The 27,642-nt window shown below is 41.3% G+C and overlaps 2 protein-coding genes and 1 long non-coding RNA gene across 8 annotated transcripts in view; 2 read left to right on the forward strand and 1 right to left on the reverse strand.

Moving 5' to 3' along the window:
* The window catches only part of fbln1 (fibulin 1), a 45,958-nt gene extending 32,461 nt beyond the window's left edge, over positions 1 to 13,497 (reverse strand). Inside the window, exons 1-11 of one of the 4 annotated variants that reach the window (XM_058075376.1) lie at positions 13,404 to 13,497; positions 12,706 to 12,748; positions 5,772 to 5,880; positions 3,576 to 3,705; positions 3,273 to 3,432; positions 2,586 to 2,651; positions 2,430 to 2,516; positions 2,018 to 2,155; positions 1,789 to 1,926; positions 207 to 350; positions 1 to 126 (exon numbers count right to left, since the gene is read on the reverse strand). In XM_058075376.1, the coding sequence (XP_057931359.1) occupies positions 1 to 126; positions 207 to 350; positions 1,789 to 1,926; positions 2,018 to 2,155; positions 2,430 to 2,516; positions 2,586 to 2,651; positions 3,273 to 3,432; positions 3,576 to 3,705; positions 5,772 to 5,880; positions 12,706 to 12,748; positions 13,404 to 13,406 (1,144 nt within the window). In that variant the 5' untranslated portion in view covers positions 13,407 to 13,497. Of the gene's footprint in view, positions 127 to 206; positions 351 to 1,788; positions 1,927 to 2,017; positions 2,156 to 2,429; positions 2,517 to 2,585; positions 2,652 to 3,272; positions 3,433 to 3,575; positions 3,706 to 5,771; positions 5,881 to 12,705; positions 13,374 to 13,403 lie in introns of those variants that run through there. The other 3 variants (XM_058075374.1, XM_058075377.1, XM_058075375.1) reach the window with 3 other exon arrangements.
* LOC131131058 (uncharacterized) lies at positions 23 to 9,853 on the forward strand. 2 transcript variants are annotated; one of them, XR_009130140.1, is made up of 4 exons: positions 23 to 134; positions 1,771 to 1,929; positions 3,598 to 3,745; positions 9,125 to 9,853. It is a non-coding gene; the product is annotated as an uncharacterized LOC131131058 (long non-coding RNA). The 2 variants fall into 2 exon arrangements; XR_009130139.1 differs by lacking the exon at positions 9,125 to 9,853 and having other exon boundaries at positions 3,598 to 4,065.
* Positions 13,498 to 13,557: 60 nt separating the features above from the next.
* LOC131131057 (aldo-keto reductase family 1 member D1-like) lies at positions 13,558 to 27,156 on the forward strand. 2 transcript variants are annotated; one of them, XM_058075379.1, is made up of 9 exons: positions 13,558 to 13,649; positions 22,669 to 22,836; positions 23,460 to 23,576; positions 23,696 to 23,773; positions 25,130 to 25,252; positions 26,407 to 26,516; positions 26,608 to 26,773; positions 26,893 to 26,975; positions 27,041 to 27,156. In XM_058075379.1, the coding sequence occupies exons 3-9, from the start codon at positions 23,565 to 23,567 to the stop codon at positions 27,081 to 27,083; spliced, it is 615 nt and encodes a 204-aa protein (XP_057931362.1). In that variant the 5' UTR covers positions 13,558 to 13,649; positions 22,669 to 22,836; positions 23,460 to 23,564; the 3' UTR covers positions 27,084 to 27,156. The 2 variants fall into 2 exon arrangements, with proteins under 2 accessions (XP_057931362.1, XP_057931361.1); XM_058075378.1 differs by lacking the exon at positions 13,558 to 13,649 and adding an exon at positions 21,704 to 22,608.
* The last annotated feature ends 486 nt before the right edge of the window (positions 27,157 to 27,642 follow it).

The raw sequence follows: 27,642 nt of genomic DNA on the forward strand, positions 1-27,642 counted from the left end.
CTTCGCAGAGGCGACTGATGCTGTTGAAGTTGTAGCCGCTGTCACACTCGCAGTGATAGGAGCCCATTGTGTTGATGCAGCCGTGACCAGAGCACACCTGGTTGGGGCCTTTGCACTCGTCGATGTCTTGAGCGGTAAGAAAACACAGCCCTGCTGCTGACTATTCATTTTGTTAATACGCACGTGCCACAAAATGACGGTCGTACCGACACAGCGTGTGCCTTCCTCGTTGAGGTGGTAGCCCCGCCCACAGTTGACAGAGTTCCTCTGGCAGATGTACGAGCCGACCGTGTTGATGCACACCTGACCTCTGTGGCACGGGCCTGTCTGGCTGACACATTCATTGATATCTGTAACATATACACACATTGAATATACAGTATACCAAAACACAAGTCAAAGATCCTCTATATGACTAGACCACTCTGTTGTGTTTACGGCCATACCCGAACTGCCAAAACACTAGTCAAAGATCCTCTATATGACAGAGGCACTCTATCATATAGAGACAATGTTTAAGGACCTACCACCAAAACACAAGTCAAAGATCCTCTATATGACATAAGCACTCTGTCATATGGAGAGACTGTTTAATGACCTACCACCAAAACACAAATCAAAGATCCTCTATATGACAAGAGCGCTCTGTTGTGTTTACGGCCATACCCGAACTGCCAAAACACTAGTCAAAGATCCTCTATATGACAGAAACGCTCTGTCATATGGAGACAGTGTTTAATGACCTACCACCAAAACACAAGTCAAAGATCCTCTATATGACTAGAGCGCTCTGTTGTGTTTACGGCCATATGCGAACTGCCAAAACACAAGTCAAAGATCCTCTATATGACAGAGGCGCTCTGTCATATAGCGACAATGTTTAAGGACCTACCACCAAAACACAAGTCAAAGATCCTCTATATGACTAGAGAGCTCTGTTGTGTTTACGGCCATATGTGAACTGCCAAAAGACTAGAGCGCTCTGTTGTGTTTACGGCCATACCCGAACTGCCAAAACACTAGTCAAAGATCCTCTATGTGACAGAGGCGCTCTGTCATATGGAGACAATGTTTAAGGACCTACCACCAAAACACTAGTCAAAGATCCTCTATATGACTAGACCGCTCTGTTGTGTTTACGGCCATACCCCAACTGCCAAAACACTAGTCAAAGATCCTCTATATGACAGAGGCACTCTATCATATAGAGACAATTTTTAAGGACCTACCACCAAAACACAAGTCAAAGATCATCTATATGACTAGAGCGCTCTGTTGTGTTTACCGCCATACCCGAACTGCCAAAACACTAGTCAAAGATCCTCTATGTGACAGAGGCGCTCTGTCATATGGAGACAATGTTTAAGGACCTACCACCAAAACACTAGTCAAAGATCCTCTATATGACTAGACCGCTCTGTTGTGTTTACGGCCATACCCCAACTGCCAAAACACTAGTCAAAGATCCTCTATATGACAAGAGCGCTCTGTTGTGTTTACGGCCATACCCCAACTGCCAAAACACTAGTCAAAGATCCTCTATATGACGGAAGCACTCTGCAGTATTAAGGACCTACGTTCAAAACATTTGTTGTCAAAGATCCTTGACTTAACAGGAGCACTCTCCTGTTAAAAAAAACACTGATTGCAGTGCCGAATTTGCTATAAAGGGCATCTCGGACCTGCAGTTGAATAGCACTGATATAGTGTAGTCCATAATCGTAGACAGCCACCATGCAACCCATGCTCATTCTCTTTTGTATCATCCAGTAAAGGTAGAATCCTCACCAATGCAGCTGCCCAGAGCGTCCTGGATGAAACCAGCACCACATTTGACCTTCGGGAGACAACGGAATGACCCCTGGGTATTTTGGCACTCAAACTCTGGACCACAGTTATGGATGCCTGTCTCGCACTCGTCAATATCTGGTGAGAAAAAAACATGTTTGTCACTTTGGACAGATACAGCAAAATATTTTGTAGGTAGTGTAAAGGATGGTCTGATGGTCTGATGGACCTTTGCAGTTGTTGTTGTCGGTCAGTTCGTAGCCTGTACCGCAGCTGACCTCTCTCTGGCAGCGGAATGAGCCCTCCGTGTTGATGCAGCGCTCTCCTCCCCGACAATTGCTGGCACCCAGCAAGCACTCGTTAATGTCTGCCGGATGAGTGAAAAAAATGTGTTCAATACCGGTATACAAAAAGAGTATAAAGGGCGGGAAAAAAAATTTATGTAAAAATCAAAAGCTACATTATGTGCTGATTGTGTCGACTCTTCTTGTCCTTTCCCTGCAGTGTGAGGCAGCACAGCCCATGCAGATACATATACAGTATCTATAAGCCAAAATTAGTTAACATACTTTCCAATTTCATAAACCTCTGATTTCTAACCAAAGTATGAATTTATGAATAAATGTAAGTAATGATCTTACCCTCACAGGTCTTTCCATCTGGCTTGAGTTTGTAGCCTTTGAAACAGGAGCACGTCTCATTACTCACACAAAGATGAGCACACTTGCCTACAAAGACAATTGATGCCATTTATTGCCAAGTATGAAAATAATGAAATGATGTTGGTGATACTGCACCATTGCACTGATCCGTTAACACTGAATTGTTGTCTCCATTGGCTGGGGTCTCGTCTTTGATTGGCACTACGAGAGATAGTAGATGAGGATTACTTGATCTGTTGATGTGTGGGCCTTTGTGGAAAAAGCTTGGACAGCCCTGGCTTAAGCTATGAATTTATTTAGATATTAAAATGTGTATTTTTCTATCATCGAGAAATTTTGTAGGAAAATTGAATCACTTCTCTCTCATTCATTCATTCATTTTCTACCGCTTTTCCTCACTAGGGTGTGAGTGCTGGAGCCTATCCCAGCTGTATTCGGCACATATAGACAAACAACCATTCACACTCACATTCATACCGATGGACAATTTGGAGTGGCCAATTAACCTAGCATGTTTTTGGAATGTGGGAGGAAACCGGAGTACCGGGAACATGCAAACTCCACACAGAGATGGCCGAGGGTGGAATTGAACCCTGGTCTCCTAGCTGTGAGGTCTGCGCGCTAACCGCTCGACCGCCATTCAGCCCGGAATCACTTCTGCATGTCATAAGCTCTGAGAGTAATGACTTATTGCATCCAGTAGATGGCAGTGTGTGCTCATATTTCTTATTGAGAACCACAGTGTTTCCACCTCTTATTCTTCCTGTTTCATCCCAATTATAACACATTGTAAGCTAGTGACATGCATTTAGCTGTGCCCACATTCAGGCTTCTCCGTCGGTGTGGTCTGATTGTCGGGCACTCCGTCCACGCAGCAAGCCCGGTACACCAGACCACACTGGTAGCCCAGAGCCAGGCTGTGGTCGCACGGAAGTCCCTGCTCCTGCGCCGTCTTGCCCAGCAGGCAGCAGTCACAGCACATCTAAAACACAACAATGGAAAACTCTGTCTGTGAAATGTTGACCAGTATGATAAACAAGAGAAGGCATAAGGAGATGAGATCGTTCCTTCTTCTCGAGGCTCCCCACATCAATCATTTCTGTAATTGATTGCTGAAACACACACCTTGGTTGTCTTTGTCTCACAGGTGTTGGAGAACAAAGAGTCACATGCTCCTTGGTCTTTGGCCATGTTGATGCCGGTGGTGCACATGTTGTCCTCCAGCACGGCCAAACAGCACTGCTCCTGCACTGTCCTGTCATGACAGATACAATACCTCAATAGTTTTTACTCTGGTGAGTAAAGACCAGTAGTTTATTTTCATTTCCAACCCACATCAACACAAACCCGCGACAGATTCCACTTCCTCATGTCCTTACTCATTGTGGTGTTTTAAAGGCATCCCTTTTAGTATAATAATAGTAAACCCAAGTAAACCACTTCCACATTAAAATTGTTTGAGGTGACTAACAGTTTCCAGTGCATAAAGCAGGCTGGGAGTCAATATGGGGATATTTAGCAAACGGTACCGCAATGGCGGGATTATCAACTCTCTTTGTCAAGTCTATCAAGGACGGAGTGTTATGACATCATACTTTTCTACTTCCGCTCAAAAATGTAGCCATTTACAAAAAAATTAGCTTCTACCTTGTGATGACCACTAGGTGGCACTGTTGACATGTTTTGTGGCGACTTCTTTGTGTTGTTCCTTATTGTTAGAATAAAGAAATGTTCTGTTACAGTTGATGCCTTATAGTGCTTATGTTATACAAATATTATATAATGTCTAAGACTAACACATGACTGCTCTGACATAGACGTCTTGCTAACACTGGTCTAATTATTTCCCAATCTTCACCTCAGCACTCATGTAGCACCGGACATGTAGCACATTTCCAACTCCCCGTTTTCTTGACCTTTTACTTCCTGTAGGTCAGGGGTCTCAAACTCGCAGCCCGAGACACTAGTTTGAAGCACCCACCTTGATACCAAAGTTTAATGTTGAAATGACAGCTTAAAGCTGTGTGCACACCGGACACAATTAACATGATTTTGCCCCGCCCATACTGTTACCCTACCCTGTTAACCCCACCCTGTTTTGCTTTGGATTAGCAATGAAGCTAAAGGCTTATGACGCTGGGTACAAATAAATGCAGGAAATGATTTGGAATAAAAGGGAAAATACACGTCAAGATAAAGCATCTCATCAAACATATTGTTAAAGTTACCACGCTGCTCCCAGATGGAACTGAGTACCATGCTAACTTGCTAATTGGGTGAAAATATTAAGTTTCATTAATGTTCATGTTAAAGGTTAAATAACTGTTAATACTGTACATTTGAATTTGAAAAAAATAATTTCTCTACCAACTGTATGTGGTTTCTTATGTTTTTCTTATTTGCTGTTTTATTATTATTTTACTTATTTATTACTGATTGATTTATTGTCTTTATTCTTAATTTGTTTATTTTTTTGTCTTATTTTGTGTATAGAAAGATAAAAATTAAGATATTTGAGAACAGTGGAATGTTTTATCAGATATTTTGGTGTGGAAAACCGGAACCAAAGTACTGAAAAAGTGTAGGGTATAGCAGAAGCAAAAGCATTGAAGTTTTTTTTATTGATTTTTTTTCCAGTTTTTAATAAATGCGTTTTGGGGTTTTTTTTTTGGAAGAAAACCTGATGCGGCCCGGTTTCACCCAGAACCTAGCTCCAGTGGCCCCCAGGTAAATTGAGTTTGAGACCCCTACTATAGGTGCAATGGCCAAGTGTCAAAAGGAACAGGCCCTCTGTCTCCCTCACAGAATATCACATTGCCTCAGTCCAATCAGTTAAATTGCGGTTCTGGATCCCAGCAGGCTTTTAACAAGAAAAAGAGCTTAGCCGCCCCCATGCATCTCCTCTGTCATTTCCAACAAGCTCTCCGTGGCGTCTCTTACCAGAAATTCACCTCCATGTGCACACCTCCTCTGCACTGCCTTTTAAGGGCACGATGACGACGCGCCTTCACCTTTTTTTCACCTTACTCACTCTTCCTGTTATTCCATCCTCCGTGCACATTGGGTTTCACCTCCGAGGTATTTCCTCCCCCCTACATGTGGCGCTTCCCACCCCCACAAACCTCTGCTCTTTCCCCTGGTGCTATTATTCGGACAAGTTTGGGAATACATAAGGTGGCACATCGTGTTCGGTTTGCTAGCGGGCGTGTTATTAGCTCATTATTATTACCGCTTCCTGTTCTCGCTGGGAGGAAGCAATATGGCTGCAGGCGTAGAAATGACACGTCTACACTATAGACGACTGCATTGTAGCAGTTTTACCTGCACGTGGGCGACCCGGAGATGAGCGGCAGGGTTGCACACACTTTGTTATCGCTGGCACCCCTCTGGCCATCTTTGCAGCAGTCGTCAATGGAGGTTTGCTGTACTCCTGCACATAAGAATGGCCAAGCATGTTAATTAGTATGTAGTTATGCATCACAATACCACATTTTCTCAAATAATACCTATATTCGGTTAATTAATTTGAGCATCAATGCTGCAAGCAATGTTGCGGCTGCGTTTTGCAATTGTTGACAAATGAGCTAGTTTTCACTTTCATGTACTTATAGTTCATTCATTCATTTTCTACTGCTTTTTCCTCACAAGGGTCTTTGGGTGAGAGGCGGGGTACACCCTGGACTGGTCGCCAGCCAATCACAGGGCACATATAGACAAACAACCATTCACACTCACATTTATACCTATGGAAAATTGGAGTCACCAATTAACCTAGCATGTTTTTGAAATGTGGGAGGAAACCGGAGTACCCAGAGAAAACCCACGCATGCACGTGGAGAACATGCAAACTCCACACAGAGGGTGGAATTGAACCCTGGTCTCCTAGCTGTGAGGTCTGCGCGCTAACCACTTGACCACCGTGCCGCCCCGTACTTATAGTTCATTCATTCATTCATTCATTCATTTTCTATCGCTTTTTCCTCACGAGGGTCGCAGGGGTGCTGGAGCCTATCCCAGCTGTCTTTGGGCGAGAGGCGGGGTAACACCCTGGACTGGTGGCCAGCCAATCACAGGGCACATACGTATAGACAAACAACCATTCACACTCACATTCATACCTATGGACAATTGGAGTCGCCAATTAACCTAGCATGGGACTAAACCGGAGTACCCGGAGAAAACCCACACAAGTACGGGGAGAACATGCAAACTCCACACAGAGATGGCTGAGGGTCGAATTGAACCCTGGTCTCCTAGCTGTGAGGTCTGCGAGCTAACCACTCTTTCAACGTGCCGCCCCGTACTTATAGTTATTAAAGTTAAAACAATGAACTCGTAGTATAGTGAACAACGCCCCTGCCTAGACTACAAATGAACAAGGGTCATTAGACCAGACCAATCTGATGTGGAGCGGCTTAGCGGTCATCTTGCATTTTGTTCAACAATCTGCAGCCACGATTATTCCCTCGCTAGTGGTTTGTGTAATTGCGCAAGTGTGCCGATCTGGTCTGCCAAAGCTCTTCCACCTTTAAGGCAAACCAGTCATCCCGTCTGCTGCTTAAATTGTTCATCATGTGTTCAAATAGCAGGGCTGGTGCTGGTGAAATTCTTGTTTTGCTTTATGACGTTAGGTCAGGTAGGGAGGATGTTAAGTGTCTGGGAGAGCAATGCTCTTGTTCTCATGGATTTAAAGCTTTGTCTCAGGAGGGAGGGGGAGGGTTATTGGGAGCATTCATCAAAATGAGCTGAGGCCTAAACAGTCATTGTGTCACGCCGAGGTTGAGGTAGTTTGGACCTAATAGAACTTTTTACATATCAGTGGTCTTTTTAGAGCTTTAACTCTGACAACAGTGGCTTTACAGTCCTCGTAAATGTCCCACGGAGCTGTAAAAGTCAGAACAAAATGTTGCATTAGCATGTTTTCCAGCTAAACAGTGAGCTGTGACATACCCATCAAAGCTCTCCTATTCCGCCAGGTAATGGAGGTGGATTACATTCCTCCGTGAATGTCATACTTTTTCATGAAAAAACATAGATTTGTTGTTAGATGCTTGCTTGTAAAGGTCCCATATTCTAATATTTTGTAATTATTTAAGTACTAAAGATGCCAAAATAGTGTATTAGAAGCATGTTGTCCCAAAATCGAGCCTTGATGCTGGAAAAGTGTTACAACAACATAACATTAAGGGTTGGTGCAGGAGGATACATACTTTAGCGAAATTAGTGTTAGCATTGCTAACATTACACTTACATTTTAACGTCACCATCATGCTAGGTTAACATTCATTCATTCATTCATTTTCTACCGCTTATCCTCACAATGGTCGCAGGTATGTTGGAGCCTATCCCAGCTGTCTTCGAAAAAGAGGCGGGGTACACCCTGGACTAGTGCCCAGCCAATCACAGGGCACATATAGACAAACAACCATTCACACTCACGTTCAATTTGGAGTCGCCGATTAACGTAGTAAGTCGGTCTAGTGGTTAGTGCGTCGACCTCACAGCGAGGAGACCAGGGTTCAATTCCACCCTCGGCCATCTCTGTGTGGAGTTTGCATGTTCTCCCCGTGCATGCGTGGGTTTTCTCCGGGTACTCCCGTTTCCTCCCACATTCCAAAAACATGCTAGGTTAATTGGCCACTCCAAATTGTCCATAGGTATGAATGCGTGTGAATGTCCAGGGTGTACCCCTCCTCTCGCCCGAAGACAGCTAGGATAGGCTCCAGCAACCCTCGTGACCCTCGTGAGGAAAAGCGGTAGAATGAATGAATTAACCTAGCATGTTTGAATTAACCTAGAATTAACCTAGAATTAACCTAGAATTAACCTAGAATGTGGGAGGAAACCGAAGTACCCGGAGAAAACCCACGCATGCACGGGGAGAACATGCAAACTCCACACAGAGATGCCCGAGGGTGGAATTGAACTCGGGTCTCCTAGCTGTGAGGCCTACGTGCTAACCACTCGTGCAGCCCGCGAGGTTAACATATGCGCTAAAAAAAAACAAAAGAGTCAAACTTCCAGCTCCCATGTCTGTCTGTAGTTGACTGGCGGATACTGCTGTTTTAAGATGTGTAGTGAAGCCTTTTTATATTGTCACTAGTATAGCTAAATTACACTCACATATTCGCTAAAAAATTAGGCGCATAGAAAAATGGATGGATGTAATTTGGAGACCTTTAATAGTACGATATATATTATAAGGTAGAGGGAGGATAGTGTGTTTGTGTGTTTGGACTGCACAACTATTCAGGATGTGTAGTGAAGCTGGCTACGGGCGGGTCAGCGGTGGTACCTTGTCCATAAGGAAGGATGTGTTTCCTTCATCACATCACAAAAACCTGCAACTTCAAAAGCAGAGCAAATGCATGATGGAAATGCATGATTATCTCAAGTTTGATGCTCATCCTTACAATGTCATTAAAAAATACAATGAGCTGCAATTGTCGGAGCTTGTTGTGAGTCTGGCACATCCCATAATACTGTGATACACCGTGTAGCAGCCACTTAAAACAAGTTTTGTAAAAAGTGGTGCAGTTGTTTTTCTGAGGAACCCAGCAAGCTGGTTTTAAATGATGATGATTTCTGTTCAACAATTGACGTCCAAGGAGGAGGAGCTTAGCGTGCGCTGAATAGTCCAAAAACCAAACTAATCCAATTATCTTTCCCAACAGGGGCCACTGTAAGTGTTTTCCAAACTCTGCTCATAGTTGGCATTCCAAGACCACCGCTGTCTGTGACTTTTAAAACCCAAGATTGAAAGAACAGAAGGGGCCTCTTTTGGTTATTATCAGAACGAGGCGAACCAGACACGCCGCTGTTGTTGTGATGTATTGTCTGCTGATTTCCATCTTGGATGGGACCAGGGCGAGATGAGCGATGTGGGGGCCGCTCTCTTTTTTTTGGCAGGACGACACACGGCTCGCCTTCGTCTAGACGCCTCGTGTAAACAAGGCTTAATGAGTTCAGTGGTGAAACACCAACCCGCGAGGAGAGACTGGAACCTACTGCATCTCTCTATATGTCTATCTAGCGGATTTCAAAGAAAATATGGGAATTGAACTCGTGTCAAATGTGCCAAATTGTCACTGCCTATGCCAGGTAGCTGGTGCTGCCTTGTGACGACTTGTACAAGACTGGAATGCCATCCCACAGTGGTGTGTGACCAGGCTGTTTGGTAAAAGAATCAATTGCTGCTAGTGTGTCCTCTACAGCCGCCCCTTGTTTAATGTGGTTAATTGGTTCCAGACCCAAAAGCACTAAGTGAATTTCCACTATGTAGGAAACATGGACAATTATAAATAAGGCAAAATAAAATAATTAATAAGAACATGCAAACTCCACACAGTGTGGCCACACAGCTAGGAGACCCATGTTCGATTCCCCGCTCCCGCTTTTCTCCAGGTACTCCGGTTTCCAACATTTCGAAAACATCATGTTCATAGGTATGAATGATTGTTGTCTATATGTGCTCTGCCATTGGCTGGCGACCAGTCCAGGGTGTACCCTGCCTCTCACCCTGAAGACAGCTGGGATAGGCTCCAGCATTCCTGTGACCCTAGTGAGAATAAGCGGCATAGAAACTAATTCTTATGGTTGAGAAAACTCTGTGTGAAAAAGTGATTGGCACCTAAACCTAATAACTGGTTGGGCCACCCTGAGCAGCAACATCTGCAATCAAGCATTCGTGATAACTTGCAATGAGTCTCTTACAGCGCAGTGGAAGAATTTTGGTCCACTCATTTTTGCAGAATTGTTGCCATTCAGCCACATTGGAGGCTTTTTTCCCAGAATGAAGCCACTACAACAGAATTCATGGTTCCATTTATCACAGCAAGTCTTCCAGGTCCTGAAGCAGGAAAACAGTCCCAGACCATCACACTACCACCACCATATTTGACTCTTGGTATGATGTGTTACTTTTATGCCAGATGGAATGGGACACACACCTTCCAAAAAGTTCAAATTTTGTCTCATCAGACCACGGAGTATTTTCCCAAAGGTCTTAGAGATCATCAAAAATGTTTTCTGGCAAAATTGAGACAGGTCTTCATGTTCTTTTGTTCAGCACTGGTTTTCATCTTGGAACACTGCCACCACAGTCATGTTTTACCAGGGGGCGGGGGCAGTTCTTCCACACAGAGCCATGTAGGTTTTGGACTTTTTTCTCTCTTAATAATGAATGTGAGTGTGAATGGTTGTTTGTCTATATGTTCCCTGTGATTGGCTGGCGACCAGTCCAGAGTGTACCCCGCCTCTCGCCCGATGACAGCTGAGATAGGCTCCAGTTTCATTTAAAAACTGCATTTAGTGTTGTTTTGCCACTGACTAATATTTCCATTTGTTTGATCTTTCAATTATTTTATTTTACATTGCCTTATTTATAATTTTCCATGTTTAAGCAGAAACGGGTATTATGAAAGCTTTTACTTTGAAAGTGTCACTTCTCCTCGTGGTTGGTATGTGTGTTGTGCAATCAGCTATTCTCCCAGTTGCAAAGAATTAAAAAAACAACAACAAAAACTCTGGCTTGTGTGTGGACAAGTGTGATATTGGCATATTTTTTAAACTAATTTGATGACAGAAGATGAAGTTATTGACTTCCGGGTGTTGGTTTAACTTCCTACAATGGTTCACATATGCACATGTACTAAAAAATAATAATAACTTGTGTTTCCTGGCTGGATTTTATAGATGTGCATAAGAGGTGTGTTAAGAAGCAGTGCCACGATTGTGACTTTTAATGACAAGTTACACAGACAGTCCCATTATATATTTGTGAGCGAAGGCTAATAAATAGCCGCAAATCGATCTATGGCAGTCCAAATTGAATTTAAGACAGTATCATTATAATGAGTTTGTGAGCAAGGGCGAAAAAGACCTACTTTTCAAGGGTCGCGACAAATCTATCGGTAAAATAATTTATGGAATACACTGGATTATCTACCCATGTGTATTTAAAATAATAATCTATTCTATACACATTTAAGAGCTCCATGTCCCCTAAACCCCAACCTGATCAGTGGAAGAAAATGAAGTATTGAGTACGCAAGGCATTTATCATATTGTATATCATTGTATTTATCAATCTCTCCATTTATCTGTATCTGTTATTCCTAAGTGCTGCTGCTCGAGTGCCAACTAGAATCAGAAGAAGAGATCATGCAGTTACTTTATTGCAATGGCTCCCTATGATATTTAACATATGTAACATGTAAATTATGTTCTAACCGTAATATCTGTCCGCGAGCTTGCTTAGAATAATTTAACATCACCCTCACTCGGTTGCTCCACTATTGTTCCGCTTCAGCTTCAGCCCCCACTCCCGAGCCTCATCCCTCCGCGCCTGTTGGCCCCCTCCGACTGTGAAAGTGGCCCCACGTGTGAGGTTCTGATAGGTTTCAGGCCTTGATGACCCCTCCTGCCAGCGCTACGGTATAAATCACACCTCTCTGTCTAGACTGCCTTTGGTGGAAGTGTGAGCTTATGACACAGAGCTAAAAGACGCCCTGTTAAACATTAATATTTGACAATATGAGATGAAATAAAGGATAATAGGCGCACATGCTAAGTTCATGTTGTTTTTACCATAAATTGGGAGAAAATGTGGACAAATGTGGAATCTATGTCTCATTTGTAATCAAACTTCATGACTTTATTACATCATCACCACATGAATCAAAGATTTTATCTGCATCTTTCAAATGCATGAGTAATTCTGCTCATATGGTCATCCGCTGTAAATCACATTGGGCTCATGCAGTGACACAACGTTTGCATGTAATAAATAACTAATAAAAGCGATATTTTAGGTTTAATCATTTTAAACATCAATTTTTATCTGTCTAAAGCCAAATCATGAACGCAGTTATGCAGAAATTAAAGTTACTCCCTTTTTAATTTGACAAAAGGCTCTATGAACAACATAATGCTATTTAATATTAAATTGAATTATGATGTATTATTGCTCATTATCCATCAAAGCATTGAACATGCATGTCAAGAAATGTTTGCTCATAGGCTGCGGTTTTGCATTTTACATGCAAAAGAGGTGACTTAGATGAGACTTTTTTTAGTATAAGGAGAGAAAAAAAAAGTTTAGTTCATACCTGTTTGCAGCAAAAGTCATCCATAAAACTGTCATTGCATTGCAAAACAAGCCAACAGGGAACTATTCAACCACTCATGTCAACAATGACTCCGTTTCCTGCTTCATTTTCGACTTCAGAAAAGAAAAGTAGTTGATGAAACTTACCTTGAGCAAGGAGGACTCCCAGCATCGAACTGAGCAGAACAATCTGCGGACCCATGTGGTGACAATTCAAGCTCCACTGTTAGAAAATAGGCGTTTAAAACTCAAAATAAGCTCTTTCGCTTTTAAAATAGATTCAATGGATGCGGTGGGAAAGAGAAAGAAGAGTGATGGAGTGTTACGGCGCCTCCCTTGCAGGACTCAGCGTCTAATAATGAGTGCGCGCATCGTCACAAAACAAACACCCACTTTCACTTGGGCAGAATCACGCACTGCTACACCAGCCTTCACGTTGCCCGGTAATGATTGCAAATGTATAGAGACACATTCTCGTTCAAAAGCCTGACACAGCGAGTCTCAACTTTTGTTTGGTACTGGAGTCGACATCATACGGAAGTAGATATCGGGACAATTAGAATAGGTGATGAGCACGTACAGGCTGTAACATTACTTGTTGTCTATTTAGCTGTCGATTAAGTCAAAATAAATAGTAATTGTAGTTGTGAGGGGTAAATTACATCCCTACTCCCAATTCTATTTATTTTGACGTAACCGGATATGAGATTTACGTTTGTGCTACGTACATTGCGCATTTAGCTAGGTCTCGGTGAATGTTATAAGACAGTATGCTAACTATTTTAATAATAGTCACGAAAAAAATAACCCCCAATATATTACATATTTGAAGTATGGTTATTAACCATTTATGTTCATCCACTTCATCCAATAATAACTTCCACAGCCGCACGACCGCCGATTGGTTAGCATGTTGGCCACAATCATAGAAAATGGATGGATGGATGGACTCACTAACCACCACAGCATGTGACGTCGCAGTTGTAAAGATTTGCTAAAGGAGTGAGTGACGTAGTCCGTGCGCATGCGCAACACTGATTGCGTTTCCAGGACGGATTTGCTAGTGACATTGCTAACTTTTGGGTCCTCCGGTCAGTGTTTTCATGTTATGTTGTTGATATATGGCATATTTTACGTTGGACAAGCATAGAGTTACACAGCTCATTCGCATTTGTGGTAAAAACTGCTGCTAATTTAAAGCGATAATTTTGGTTCCTGGTCCGAACAAAAGGGGATTTCTGCTAAGTACTATTCGGTATTCATAAATGTAATATTTTTGTATTATTAATTATGTTTTATGTATTTTAATATTATTAGAGCCTTCTCGACATGAAGTAACACCCCCATAGTTACCTTTACACTCCTATTACCCAATATAGTAGACATAGTAAAGCCATTTAAGACTTAAATAAGGCTCATGCTCATGTAAATGTGTTCCCGAGGGGAGCTGAGCGGCGGTCGGACAGGAAGCAAAATCGAAACGAGTTGAGTTTTAGCTTGGCATGGGTTACTGCAGCAACAGTAGCCCGTGTTTTTATTAGGGATTTTTATTGAGGCTGACTATGCAGCTTGGGAGATCATTCAAAACCGCAATGAAAGCCTGTTGTTCTGATGGTCATGTGGTGTCTGGTGTGTCAGGGACATTACTGACACCTTGAGGCCAGTGCATATACTACATTGTTCACTGCATCTTTCAATGCTTCTTCTGAATGCCTCATTTTAGTTCATTTATAATGAAAAGCTTCTGAAGACAATACATTGGTAGCCAGCAGATGGCAGTACTTATTTAACCGCATGGCAGGAGCCTCACTGCAATGAAAGTACATTTCTTCAAGAAACATGATAAATATGTCAATCGAATTGGTCTTGCTCGTTTATAACTTGTGGGCTGAGCTATGTTTCCTTGTGGCGACTCGATATAAAACCCCCGGGCGAAATGTCTACGGTGGTAGGAGACATGTGGCTCCGATTAAGACGATCTCTCAAGCTGCCTCGCTGTCGCAGTTCCCGGAGCCCATCGAGCTTGCTGATTGAATTTGCAGAGGCTGTGTAGTTGGTACAAAATGTTTATCATCGTGCGGGCTAGCAATTATTTCTCTTCCCCCTCTTGCTGCCAAGTCCTTGAATCCCATCACTGCACGCTGGCAGCGCCCTGCAACAACTGACTTTGGTACAGATTGTAGATGTGAAGTAAATAGAAGTAAATAAGGAGGAAAAATGAGTGCAATTGAAGCTTCACAGGGATTTCCAATACTATTACTATTACAACTACTTTGTAGATTATTTCCTCCTTGTGCGGCAGTACGTACTACTGTTCCCCTTGCTGCATCTTGGTAAACAGTACGTTCAAATCATCTTAGTCGGGACTTTGTTGTCCAGGTGGCGGTCCATGGACCAAAGCTAGTACGGGAATTTGAGTTGAGATGAGTTGAGGGACTTGAAATTTTTTCAGCATATTCCGAGAACTCATGCACTTGTCATACAGAGGATCTTTGACTTACTTTTTTTTTCTAAAAGAAGCTCCAGTCATATAGAAGATCCTTAATGAGTATTTTTTGTAAAATCACCAGATAAGTCCTGTTATATAGAGGATCTTTGACTCATGTGTTTTTCTCCAAAACAGCAGAGTGTTCCAGTTCTTATCATATATTAGATATTTGCCTATGGTTTATTTTTTGGCAGTAGGTCCTAAAAATCAGCAGAGCACACCTGTTATATAGAGGATCTTTGACTATTGGGGTATTTTTTAGCAGTAGGGCCTCAAAAACAGCAGAACGTTCCTGTCATTTAGGGGCTCTTTTCAAAGGTTTTTTCAGTGAAAAACAAATCCTGTCATATGACTCTGCAAAAACTGTAGATTCTTTAAAAACAGCAGAGCACTCTTGTTATACAGAGAATCTTTTCAAGGGTTTTTGCAGTGAAAAACAAATCCTGTCATATGACTCTGCAAAAAGTGTAGATTCCTAAAAACAGCAGAGCACACCTATTATATAGAGGATCTTTGACTATTGGGGTATTTTTTAGCAGTAGGGCCTCAAAAACAGCAGAACATTCCTGTCATTTAGGGACTCTTTTCAAGGGTTTTTTGCAATGAAAAACAAATCATGTCGTATGACTCTGCAAAAACGGTAGGTTCCTAAAAACAGCATAGCACTCCTGTTATATAGAGGATCTTTTCAAGGGTTTTGCAGTGAAAAACAAATCCTGTCATATGACTCATCAAAAACTGTAGATTCCTAAAAACAGCAGAGCACACCTGTTATATAGAGGATCTTTGACGATTGGGGTATTTTTTGGCAGTACGGCCTCAAAAACAGAACATTCCTGTCATTTAGGGGCTCTTTTCAAGGGTTCTTGCAGTGGAAAACAAATCCTGTCATATGACTCTGCAAAAACTGTAGATTCCTAAAAACAGCAGAGCACTCCTGTGATATAGAGGATCTTTTCAAGGGTTTTTGCAGTGAAAAACAAATCCTGTCATATGACTCTGCAAAATCTGTAGATTTCTAAAAAAAAAAAAAAAAAAACGGCAGAGCACGCCTGTCACATAGAGGATCTTTGAGTAGAGTTTTTGCAGGATGCCAAAAATCAACTTCTGTCATATGGAGGATCTTTCACTTGTGTTTTTGTTGTTAAAAATAGCACAGCGTCCCGTTGTATTGGTGATCTTTAACTAGCTTTCTCTGTCAGTCCTAAAAACAGCAGAGTGCCCCTGTCATATAGAGGATCTTTGACTTGCTTTTTTTTTTTTTTGGAAGCAGGTGCTTAAAAAAACAGAGCACTCCTGTCATACAGAAGATCTTTTACTTGCGTTTTTTGCAGTAGGATCTTACAAACATCACAGCAGTCCTGTGGAATAGAGGATCTTTTGAGTTCAACAAACAACGTTTGACAAGGTTGTCCCGTATTCAGTAGGTGCATTCTCTCCAGTATTTGAATCGTATCATCAAGGCCGAGCCAAGTGTAGGGAATACACCCCCGTCCCCAAGCAGGTCTGTTCTTTAAAGTAGATCATGCAGAGGATGGGAGGCATCCTGTGGAATCTCAACAACAAAGAGCATCCCTTATCTGCTCCTCATTGTAAAGACCAGAGACTTTACAGAGTAAACCCTGACAATCATTCAAGCGCTGGATCACATCTAAACCGGTGCCTGCCTGCCGTTCCGTGCCTGTTCGCTTGCAATCTAGACAGGAATCAGCAGGGGGGGAGCTGACCTCCGAGCTCCTTCAGCGGAGGAAGTTGGGTCGCATTCAAGCAGTGCTAACGCTTCCTTTGAAGCTCAGCGGAGGTTGTCTTACCGTGTCTGTGTCTGTTTCGGGCGGCCCACCGAGACAATTCCTTGATTGGTTGGTTGGGGGGGGGGGGGGCAAACAAAGACCCAGATCATGTTGCACAGACACTTACAGGAAGTTGTTAGACTGAGTGTTTAGTTGGACTTTACACAACTGTAACTTTGACATAGGACACGCTTTGGGGGAATTTGGCAAAAATAATTATGTGGTCATTAGGGAAGTAACAGTATAGCCATAATTCCGGTTCAATACGTACCTCAGTTTTAAGGTCACAGCTGGGATAAGCTCCAGCATACCCCTGGGACCCTGATGAGGATAAGCACTATAGAAAAAACGGATGCATGGATGTTCAGAGTGATCCTCAGATCTTTCCCGTCTACCTTCACGGCTGAGACCAGCGATGTTGGGCTCAAAACAATCAGTGGCCACTGTTTTATAATATCAGCTTCAAAAGCATGTTGAAGGTTCTGGCTGGTAATCCTAAAAATCCAAGTTTAGTCATCTAGAGCAGTGATTTTCAACTACTGTGCCGCGGCACACTAGTGTACCTTGAGAAACCGTCAGGTGTGCCGTGAGGAATTATCCAATATCACTTTTTATAATTAACATTTATTAATCATCATTTGCAAATATTATGTCAATAGCCATTATGTCAATAGTATACATGGACCCAAATATTCCAATTGCGTTTGGTTTATTTGCTCAAACGGAAAGAATTGAACAGGGATGGAATATTCCTTTAACCAATCCAATTCAGGTATCTTGTACCCGCTCAAACGGAAAGTTGTCAGGGTGCCTTCTTCTTCCTGGTGTTTTTCTTCTTCTGTTGTTTATTGGCGGTTGGCAAGCAGCTTTCCTGTGCATTAGCGCCATCTGTGGAACAGAATCTAAACCCTTCTATACTTTATTCACAAGTGCAGTTTTATTAAAAAAGAAAATATATATCTACTATATAAAACATGTCCTGAGTTTAATTATAAAATATTAGCAAGATTGAATTTGATCTTTTCCTGTTGAAATTTATCCCGGGTGCGTTCTTTCAGCGCATGCTCAGATATGACGTAACACGCAGATCCAGACGTTCTTCACTTTTAAAAATGGAGGCCAGCAATCGGCACTGGACTAAGCAAAGTTTGTTTTTGATTCAAACTAAATTTAAAGGCTGGACAGACGAAAAACTGGCAATACGGAAAGTGAAAGAAAAACTTGGGGAAGCCGGTATCATGTGATGTTGATGTTTACGTTTTACTGGGCATGCCCTATTGACTATTCTGTTTGATTTTCACGGCGCATGTAGACAAGAGATTGGAATATTCCTTTCCATGGATACCATTGTTTCCCGAAAGGTCATTTGGAAAGAGAAAAAGTGGTGATGTAAAAACGTGGCTACTGTGGAGTGTCTGTGGTGTAAAGACTGGCAGAGCAATGTAATATTGGTCCGTGTGGCAACACCTACCTTGTTCCTCCCATAGACTTATTGATGCATGTGTGAGGTCGTGGTGACATTTTGGAACATTTTTGGTTAGTGTTGTGCCACAAGATTTTTACAATGTAAAAAACCTGCCGTGGCTCAAAAAAGGTTGAAATGTAGAGCAGTAGTGCCATCTACTTATTTAATTTAACTACTTTACACTCTTCTGCAGTCTGTGTGTATGCTGGCAGCCCCGCCTCCACACACAGAGACAAAGAGACTGTATGACTGACAAAAGGGCTCACTCCATTCATGCCATTGTTCAATGGAACAAACAAGCCTGTTTGAAGACAGGAGATGAGGAAAACAGACAGCAATAAAGTTATCAAGTTTTTAGGTCTTTTGCGGTAATTACCTGAATTAACAGACTTTTCAACAAACAAAGAAAAATTACATTGTTTGGACAAAACATGAAGGGATCCATTGAGTTATCAAGCTTGGCAGGTAGAAGCATTAGAGCAGAGCTCATGAAAAGTCATATTATTGTACTGTACTACAGCAGCCATTGTTTTTTCATTGCAAAAAGATTTGAGCCTTTTTTATAGAGGTCAGACTCTTATTAGCACGTAGCTACAGTATTTAGAAAGGAGGAGATAATGAACGAGTGAGTTTTTGCAGAGAGATGTTAATGTTTTGATCAGTTCAACTAAAGACTCTTTTGATAGTCTAGAACAGGGGTCTCAAACACGCGGCCCGCGGGCCAAATGTGGCCCGCAGGACACTAGTTTGAGGCCCCCGCCTTGATATGAAAGTTTAATGTTAGTGCGGCCTGAGCAAGTTTGATATGGATGCTGTATGGTATCATGTACCCAGAAAAAATTATTACGTTTGATTAATGTTCATGTTAAAGGTTAAATAACTGTTAATAGTTATCTTCCCTATCCGTGTGGAAGTGGTAAGTTTTGGGCTATTTAAGTTTAAAGGAAATAACTTGAAGGCTACTGTTTAGGTTGCTAGCTCTCTAGTTTGCGAGTTAGCATGTGTCACAAGACCCTGCAGTTGCGCAATATGTTGGGTAACATCGCAGTAGCTACTTTTCATCAAATATATGATCTAAAGCATATTAGCCATATATATCCTCAAATGTTTATAATCTTTACACTAATGGTCAATGATTTTTATTTGAGTATTAATATATGCATTCAAGTTACAAAGAAATACTTCACATAATTCAATTCCCAGTTCCACATGTCCAAAAGGAGGAGGAAGAAGCAAAGCTTATTTAATCCTAGTCCCCATTCCTTTCACATCTGCTGCAGTACATTTATTCACTTCCTGTATTCCATATGGGATTTTTTTTTCACTACATAGAAAAGAGATGGTCGGTAGTTTGTAAATTGATGTTTTAATTTTGTTAGGAAATTTATCGACAGTTATCGACAATGAGAAACATGGAATTAGGATTTCTATCTATGGTTTGATTCCTTTCCTCCATTTCATTCCATTTCCTCCAACTTTGGAATGTCTATCTATCTATCTATCTATCTAATCTATCTATCTATCTATCTATCTATCTATCTATCTATCTATCTATCTATCTATCTATCTATCTATCTATCCATCCACCATCCATCTACCATCCATCCATCCATCCATCCATCATCTATCTACCTATCTATCTATCTACCTATCTATCTATCTATCTATCTATCTATCTATCTATCTATCTATCTATCTATCTATCTATCTATCTATCTATCTATCTATCTATCTATCTATCTATCTATCTATCTATCTATCTATCTATCTATCTATCTATCCATCCATCTACCATCCATCCATCCATCCATCATCTATCTACCTATCTATCTATCTATCTATCTATCTATCTATCTATCTATCTATCTATCTATCTATCTATCTATCTATCTATCTATCTATCTATCTATCTATCTATCTATCTATCTATCTATCTATCTATCTATCTATCTATCTATCTATCTATCTATCTATCTATCCATCCACCATCCATCTACCATCCATCCATCCATCCATCATCTATCTACCTATCTATCTATCTATCTATCTATCTATCTATCTATCTATCTATCTATCTATCTATCTATCTATCTATCTATCTGTCTGTCTGTCTGTCTGTCTGTCTGTCTGTCTGTCTGTCTGTCTGTCTGTCTGTCTGTCTGTCTGTCTGTCTGTCTGTCTGTCTGTCTGTCTGTCTGTCTGTCTGCCTGTCTGTCTGTCTGTCTGTCTGTCTGTCTGTCTGTCTGTCTGTCTGTCTGTCTACCATCCATCCATCATCCATCCATCCATCTATCTATTTATGTATCTATCTACCATCCATCATCCATCCATCCATCCATCCATCCATCTACATAGTAATTGTTAACCTTTTCAACTACCTTATTCATATGATCATTATTGGTGTTGCCAACCATAAAATAATGAGAGTAGTCTGCTATTTTTTACTGTTTCTGATAATACTGTTAAATATAAATAAAATACCTTAATGCAGTGGTTTTCAACTGGGGGGCCCGATTTTATGCCGTGGTTGGGGGGGGTGGGGGGGTGGTCCTACAGGGGGCTCCCATGAACACTTTTCATTATGTAACTGAGAAAAGAAAATGGTCATATGCTTCATCCACATCCTTTGTACTGTACACAATCTCCCATCTTTGTTCTTCTAGATCAGGGGTCTCAAACTCAATTTACTTGGGGGCCACTGGAGCTTGGGTCTGGGTGAGACTGGGCCGAATCAGGTTTTCCAAAAAAAAAAAACAACAAAAAAACGCATTTATTAAAAACAAAAAAAATTTAAAAAACTTCGCTTTGGTTCCAATTTTCTACAAGAAAAGCTCTGATAAAACATTCCACTGTTCTCAAATATCAATCAGTTATAAATAAATATAATAATAATAAAACGGCAAATAATAAAAACTTAAGAAACCACATATAGTTGGTGGGTAGACAAATTATTTTTTTCAGATTAAAATGAACAAAGCATTATTAGAGCCCTGTAGACATGACAAAACACAACTATAGTCACATTTATACTCTTTTTATTTACAACATATTGCGCAACTGCAGGGTCTTGAGACACATGCTAACTCGCAAACTAGAGAGCTAGCGACCTAAAAGGTAGCCTTCAAGTTATTTCCTTTAAACTTAAATAGCCAAAAACTTACCACTTCCACACGGATAGGGAGGATAACTATTAACAGTTATTTAACCTTTAACATGAACATTAATCAAACGTAATAATTTTTCTGGGTACATGATACCATACAGCATCCATATCAAACTTGCGCGGGCCGCACTAACATTAAACTTTCATATCAAGGCGGGGGCCTCAAACTAGTGTCCTGCGGGACACATTTGGCCCGCGGGCCGCGTGTTTGAGACCCCTGTTGTAGATATTTCCTGAAAGCGTTGCCGCTGTCGTCTGTGTGTAGTCTTTGAAAAGTGTTTTTGGCCTCCATTTGTCTTTTTTTTTATATCCGTTGTAAATTGTGAATACGGGAAGATGGTCACTGATGTTATTGATTATCAGCAAAATTGTATCCAGATTTGTGTTTTTCCAGTTCTTACGGACAATTAGTTGTTAAGTCTCATTCGTTCCTCTTGCAAAGACGTTTTTTTTTATGGTGGCCATGTTTTTTAACAGATATTGCTCAAAATTTACACACATGTCATTCCCCCAAAAGTGTTTTGCAATAATTTGGCAAAGCACCCAAAAGTTATGGTGGGTGTTATTTTGGGAAATTACAAGTCAATCTGACGTATGGAGTTTAATAACAGCGACACCTTGTGGTGCATTTGTCTGAAAAATAACACAGTGGTGCATGCAGCGTTTCAGCAGTAGAAGAGTTAAAGCAAAGGTTGTGCTCATGTTTTCACATGCAGCTGCAACAGCTTGCTTCCATTATTATTTACAGTGTCAAACAATGTTTGGGATCCAGGACGGTTTAATCCTGAGGATGAGCCAGAGTCAGAACAAAAACACACTCTACGACTAGACTAAACAACCTGGATGGTGTGATTTTATCTCAGAAAATGTTCTTCTTCACTCTGCAAACACATGAAAAAAGCCCCAATAAAGTTCATCCTTATCGTGTATGCAAATAAAGGCATGGCAGTTTAAAGGTAAGGTTCAAGGTGCGTGCTTGGGTTGCAATAAATCAGCTATTAGGCTAAGTTGGGGGCACATGTTAAATGCATCCACACCACAGAGCAGGATCATGAATCTGACTGCTCAGGATCACAGAATTCCTCTCAGGGACGGGAACCGCATCCCACTGCTGGGACTGGGCACATATGGAGACCCTCGAACGGTGAGGAATAATGTTGTGATTTTGGGTCCATGCTTTAACTAGCTTAAATGTCCTTCACAGACGCCAAAGGGGACGGCGCTGGAATGCGTCAAGCTGGCCATCGAGGTGGGCTACAGGCACTTTGATGGCGCCTTAGTCTACTTCAACGAACACGAGGTGGGTCGTGCCATCAGGGAAAAGATTGCAGACGGAACCGTGACAAGAGAGGACATCTTTTACTGTGGAAAGGTAACTTCTGTACATCCACTCACCGTCAAACATGTATAACAGGGGTCTCAAACACGCGGCCCGTGGGCGAAATGTGGCCCGCAGGACACTAGTTTGGGGCCCCCGCCTTCATATGAAAGTTTAATGTTAGTGCGGCCCGCGCAAGTTTGATATGGATGCTGTATGGTATCATGTACCCAGAAAAAATTATTACGTTTGATTAATGTTCATGTTAAAGGATAAATAACTGTTAATAGTTATCCTCCCTATCCGTGTGGTTTCTTAAGTTTTTATTATTTGCCGTTTTATTATTATTATTATTATTATTATTATTATTATATTTATTTATGACTGATTGATTTTCTTTATTTTTGATTTGTTTATTTATTTTTCATCTTATTTTGTGTAGAAAAATAAAAATGAAGATATTTGACAACAGTGGAATGTTTTATCAGAGCTTTTATTGTAGAAAATCGGAACCAAAGCAAAGTTTATTCATTTTTCTGTTTTTAATAAATGCGTTTTTTGTTGTTTTTTTTGGAAAACCTGATGCGGCCCAGCCTCGCCCAGACCCTAGCTCCAGTGGCCCCCAGATAAATTGAGTTTGAGACCCCTGCTGTATAACATGTCCTGTCTTTCCTCAGCTATGGAATACCTTTCATCCACCAGAACTGGTGAGACCGGCCTTGGAGAGAACCCTGAAGACACTGAAACTGGACTACGTGGATCTCTACATCATTGAACTTCCCATGGCCTTCAAGGTTCTGAGCACACTTGTTAATATGGCTTGAGATTACACTTGGTGCTCGCAGCATCCAACAAGATTCAAAACAACTTAAATACTGTGTCTTGGGATATCTTTTATTTTGATGCCTTCCAGCCCGGAAATGAGTTCTACCCAAAAGACCAGAATGGAAAGTACATCTACCACCACACAGACCTCTGTGCAACATGGGAGGTAGTGAAACACAAGTACCACCTTATAGTAGTACCCTAAATGCAGTAATTATGGTGCAGTCATTTTACAGGTTCACTCTATCGTTCATTCATTTTCTACCGCTTATCCTCACGAGGGTCGCGGGGGTGCTGGAGCCTATCCCAGCTGTCTTCGGGCCTTCGTGTCAGAGCCAGGGTACACCCTGGACTGGTGGCCAGCCAATCACAGGGCACATATAGACAAACAACCATTCACACTCACATTCATACCTATGGACAATTTGGAATGGCCAATTAACCTAGCATGTTTTTGGAATGTGGGAGGAAACCGGAGTACCCGGAGAAAAGATGGCCGAGGGTGGAATTGAACCCTGGTCTCCTAGCTGTGAGGTCGCTAACCACTTGTCCGCCGTGTTGCCACTCTATCATGGTTTTTCAAAAATATATTTATTAATGGCGGCGTCACGAGACACTCATGAGATAAGATGATAAACGCAGAATGAGACTATAAGGTCTAACGTCAGCATCAATCAAATCATTTAGGACAGGGGTCTCAAACTCAATTTACCTGGGGGCCACTGGAGCTAGGGTCTGGGCAAGGCTGGGCCGCATCAGGTTTTCCAAAAAAAAAAAAAAAACGCATTTATTAAAAACAGAAAGATATACATACTTTTTCATTGCTTTGGTTCCGATTTTCTACAATAAAAGCTCTGATAAAACATTCCACTGTTCTCAAATATCTTAATTTTTATTTTTCTGCACAAAATAAGATGAAAAATAAAAAAACGAATCAAGAAGTAAATTAATCAGTAATAAATAAATATAATAATAATAATAACGGCAAATAATAAAAACTTAAGAAACCACATATATTTGGTGGGTAGACAAATTATTTTTTTCAGATTAAAATGAACAAAGCATTATTAGAGCCCTGTAGACATGACAAAACACGACTATAGTCACATTTATACTCTTTTTATTTACAACATATTGCGCAACTGCAGGGTCTTGAGACACATGCTGACTCGCAAACTAGAGAGCTAGCGACCTAAACGGTAGCCTTCAAATTATTTCCTTTAAACTTAAATAGCCAAAAACTTACCACTTCCACACGGATAGGGAGGATAACTATTAACAGTTATTTAACCTTTAACATGAACATTAATTAAACGTAATATTTTTTTCTGGGTACATGATACCATACAGCATCCATATCAAACTTGCGCGGGCCGCACTAACATTAAACTTTCATATCAAGGCGAGGGCCCTCAAACTAGTGTCCTGCGGGCCACATTTGGCCCGCGGGCCACATGTTTGAGACCCTTGATTAAGTCAGTCTGAATTGATTGTTGATGTTTCTTTGTTCTATTGTGTCCAGGCGTTAGAGGCGTGTGTGGACGCTGGTCTTGTGAAGTCTCTGGGGGTGTCCAACTTTAACCGCAGACAACTTGAGCTCCTTCTCAACAAACCAGGCCTCAAACACAAGCCTGTGTCCAACCAGGTGGCTGCCACTGCTACCTCAGTACATACTTCAGTGTAGTTTCCATCCTCATACAATGGTGGAAAAAAAAAGTGTTTGTTCTTTTGTTCTTTTTGTGCATGTTTGCAAAACTGGGTGGGCCACCCTTAGCAGCAACAACTGCAATCAAGCATTTGTGATAACTTGCAATGACTCTCTTACAGCGCTGTGGACGAATTTTGGTCCACTCATTTTTGCAGAATTGTTGTCATTCAGTCACAGTGGAGGCTTTTCCAGCATGAAGCCTTTTTAAGGTCACAGCTCAGGTCAGGACTTTGACTAGGCCACTCCAAAGTCTTCATTTGGTTTTTCTTCAGCCATTCAAAGGTGGACTTGCTGGTGTGTTTTGGATCATTGTCCTGCTGAAGAACCCAAGTTTGTTTCAGCTTGAGGTCACCAACAGATGGGCGGACATTCTCCTTCAGGATTTTTTGGTAGACAGCAGAATTCATGGTTCCATTTATCACAGCAAGTCTTCCAAGTCCAGAAGCAGCAAAACAGCCCCAGACCATCACACTACCACCGCCATATTTTACTCTTTTCTGGACCTTCTAAAAAGTTCAACGTTTGTCTCGTCAGACCACAGAGTATTTTACCAAAGGTCTTGGGGATCAGCAAGTTATTTTCTGGCAAAATGAAGACAAGCTCAGTACTGGTTTTTGTCTTAGAACTAGTCTTTGCACAACGTTTTTTTCGAGTCATGAACACTAAACCTTAATTGAGTCAAGTGAGGCCTGCATTTTTTGGGGGTGTCGCTGTGGGGTCTTTTGTGACCTCTTGGATGAGTTGTTGCTGCACTCTTGGGGTAATTTGGGTTGGCCAGCCACACCTGGGAAGCTTTACCATGTTCTCGTCATTTGTAGATAATGGCTCTCACTGTGGTTCACTGGAGTCCCAAAGCTTTAGAAATGGCTTTATAACCTTTACCAGGTGAACTCAGGTGTGATAAACCACTGATGTTTTTAAAGGGGGCGATCATTTCTTCACAAAGGGGCGTGTAGGTTTGGATTTTTTCTATCCCTTAATATTATAATGCTTCATTTTGTGTTTAGTTGTATTGTCATTGACTAATATTTAAATTTGGTTGATTTTTGAGTTGAGTTTTTTACTTTATTACTTTGTGTCTTCTTACTCAGGTAGAATGTCACCCTTACTTCACGCAGCCCCAACTTCTGGACTATTGCCGTCAAAATGACATTGTCATCGTTGGCTACTGTCCCCTCGGTTCCTCCAGAGATGAATCCTGGTGCGTGGAGAGACATTTTCTATTTATATATATTTATATTTCTAATTATGTCAGTGCTTTACTTGACATGGAATGACATCACTGTCATCAGGGTGAATGTCAAGTGTCCTCCGATGCTGGAGGATGAGCTGCTGGCGTCCATTGGCAGGAAGTACAACAAGAGCAGTGCTCAGGTTGCTCTGCGCTTTAACGTGCAGAGAGGAGTGGTGGTCATTCCCAAGAGCTTCAGCCCGCAAAGGATCCGGCACAACTTCCAGGTTTATGCAACACAACAGAATGTCAGATTTTAGTAGCTGTGAGGATGCCAGTCGGGGTACATTGCTGTGGTCTACAACCCTTCATTTTTCGGTGCTTGACTTTTTCCCTGCTGTGGTAGATATTTGATTTTTCACTCACCGAGGAAGAAATGAAAGCCATCGAAGGTTTGAACAAGAACATACGCTTTGTGGAACTCCTAATGTAAGTTTATTTATTATTTATTTATGTATTTGTTTGTGTGGCTTGACCTGCTTTTTTTAACATAGGTGGAGCGACCATCCGGAATATCCCTTTCATGATGAATTCTAATGTAAATGGGTGATATGCATGCATTACAATTAAAAGCAATAATAATATAATAATAAAAACACATGGACTGCAAGTTGGTAATACACTATATGGACACAATATTTAGATACATCTGAAAAAAATAGAAGAGCTGTGCCCCCGCATGATTATCTTGATCTATTGATCTATTATCATGATTTAGCTCTTGTATTAATGACATGCCTGTCAATACTTGCATTTGAAAATGAGATAAATATTCTGGAAAAAAGGGATAATGCTGATTTTAGTTTTTTTTTTGAAAGAAAATAGTTAAATATGGGAAACTATTTTTAACGAAAAGGTTGCCAGATATGATTGATGCCGTGCAGGCGTACCTATTGAAGTGGCCAGTGAGTGCATCCTTATTGCCACCACTAGAGGTCGCTAGCTGACAGCAAATGAGCTTAAACGTGAGTTTTTTTTGTTCCAGAGTAAAACATAAAACCACCATAAAGCCTTTATACACCATATTACACCATCGGAAATATTTTAAGTATTATTTAGTATTTAAGTATATTTAATATTAGCACTATTAATAGTC

Source organism: Doryrhamphus excisus, chromosome 6 (assembly GCF_030265055.1).
Source record: "Doryrhamphus excisus isolate RoL2022-K1 chromosome 6, RoL_Dexc_1.0, whole genome shotgun sequence".
In the NCBI taxonomy this organism is placed as follows: Eukaryota; Metazoa; Chordata; class Actinopteri; order Syngnathiformes; family Syngnathidae; genus Doryrhamphus; species Doryrhamphus excisus.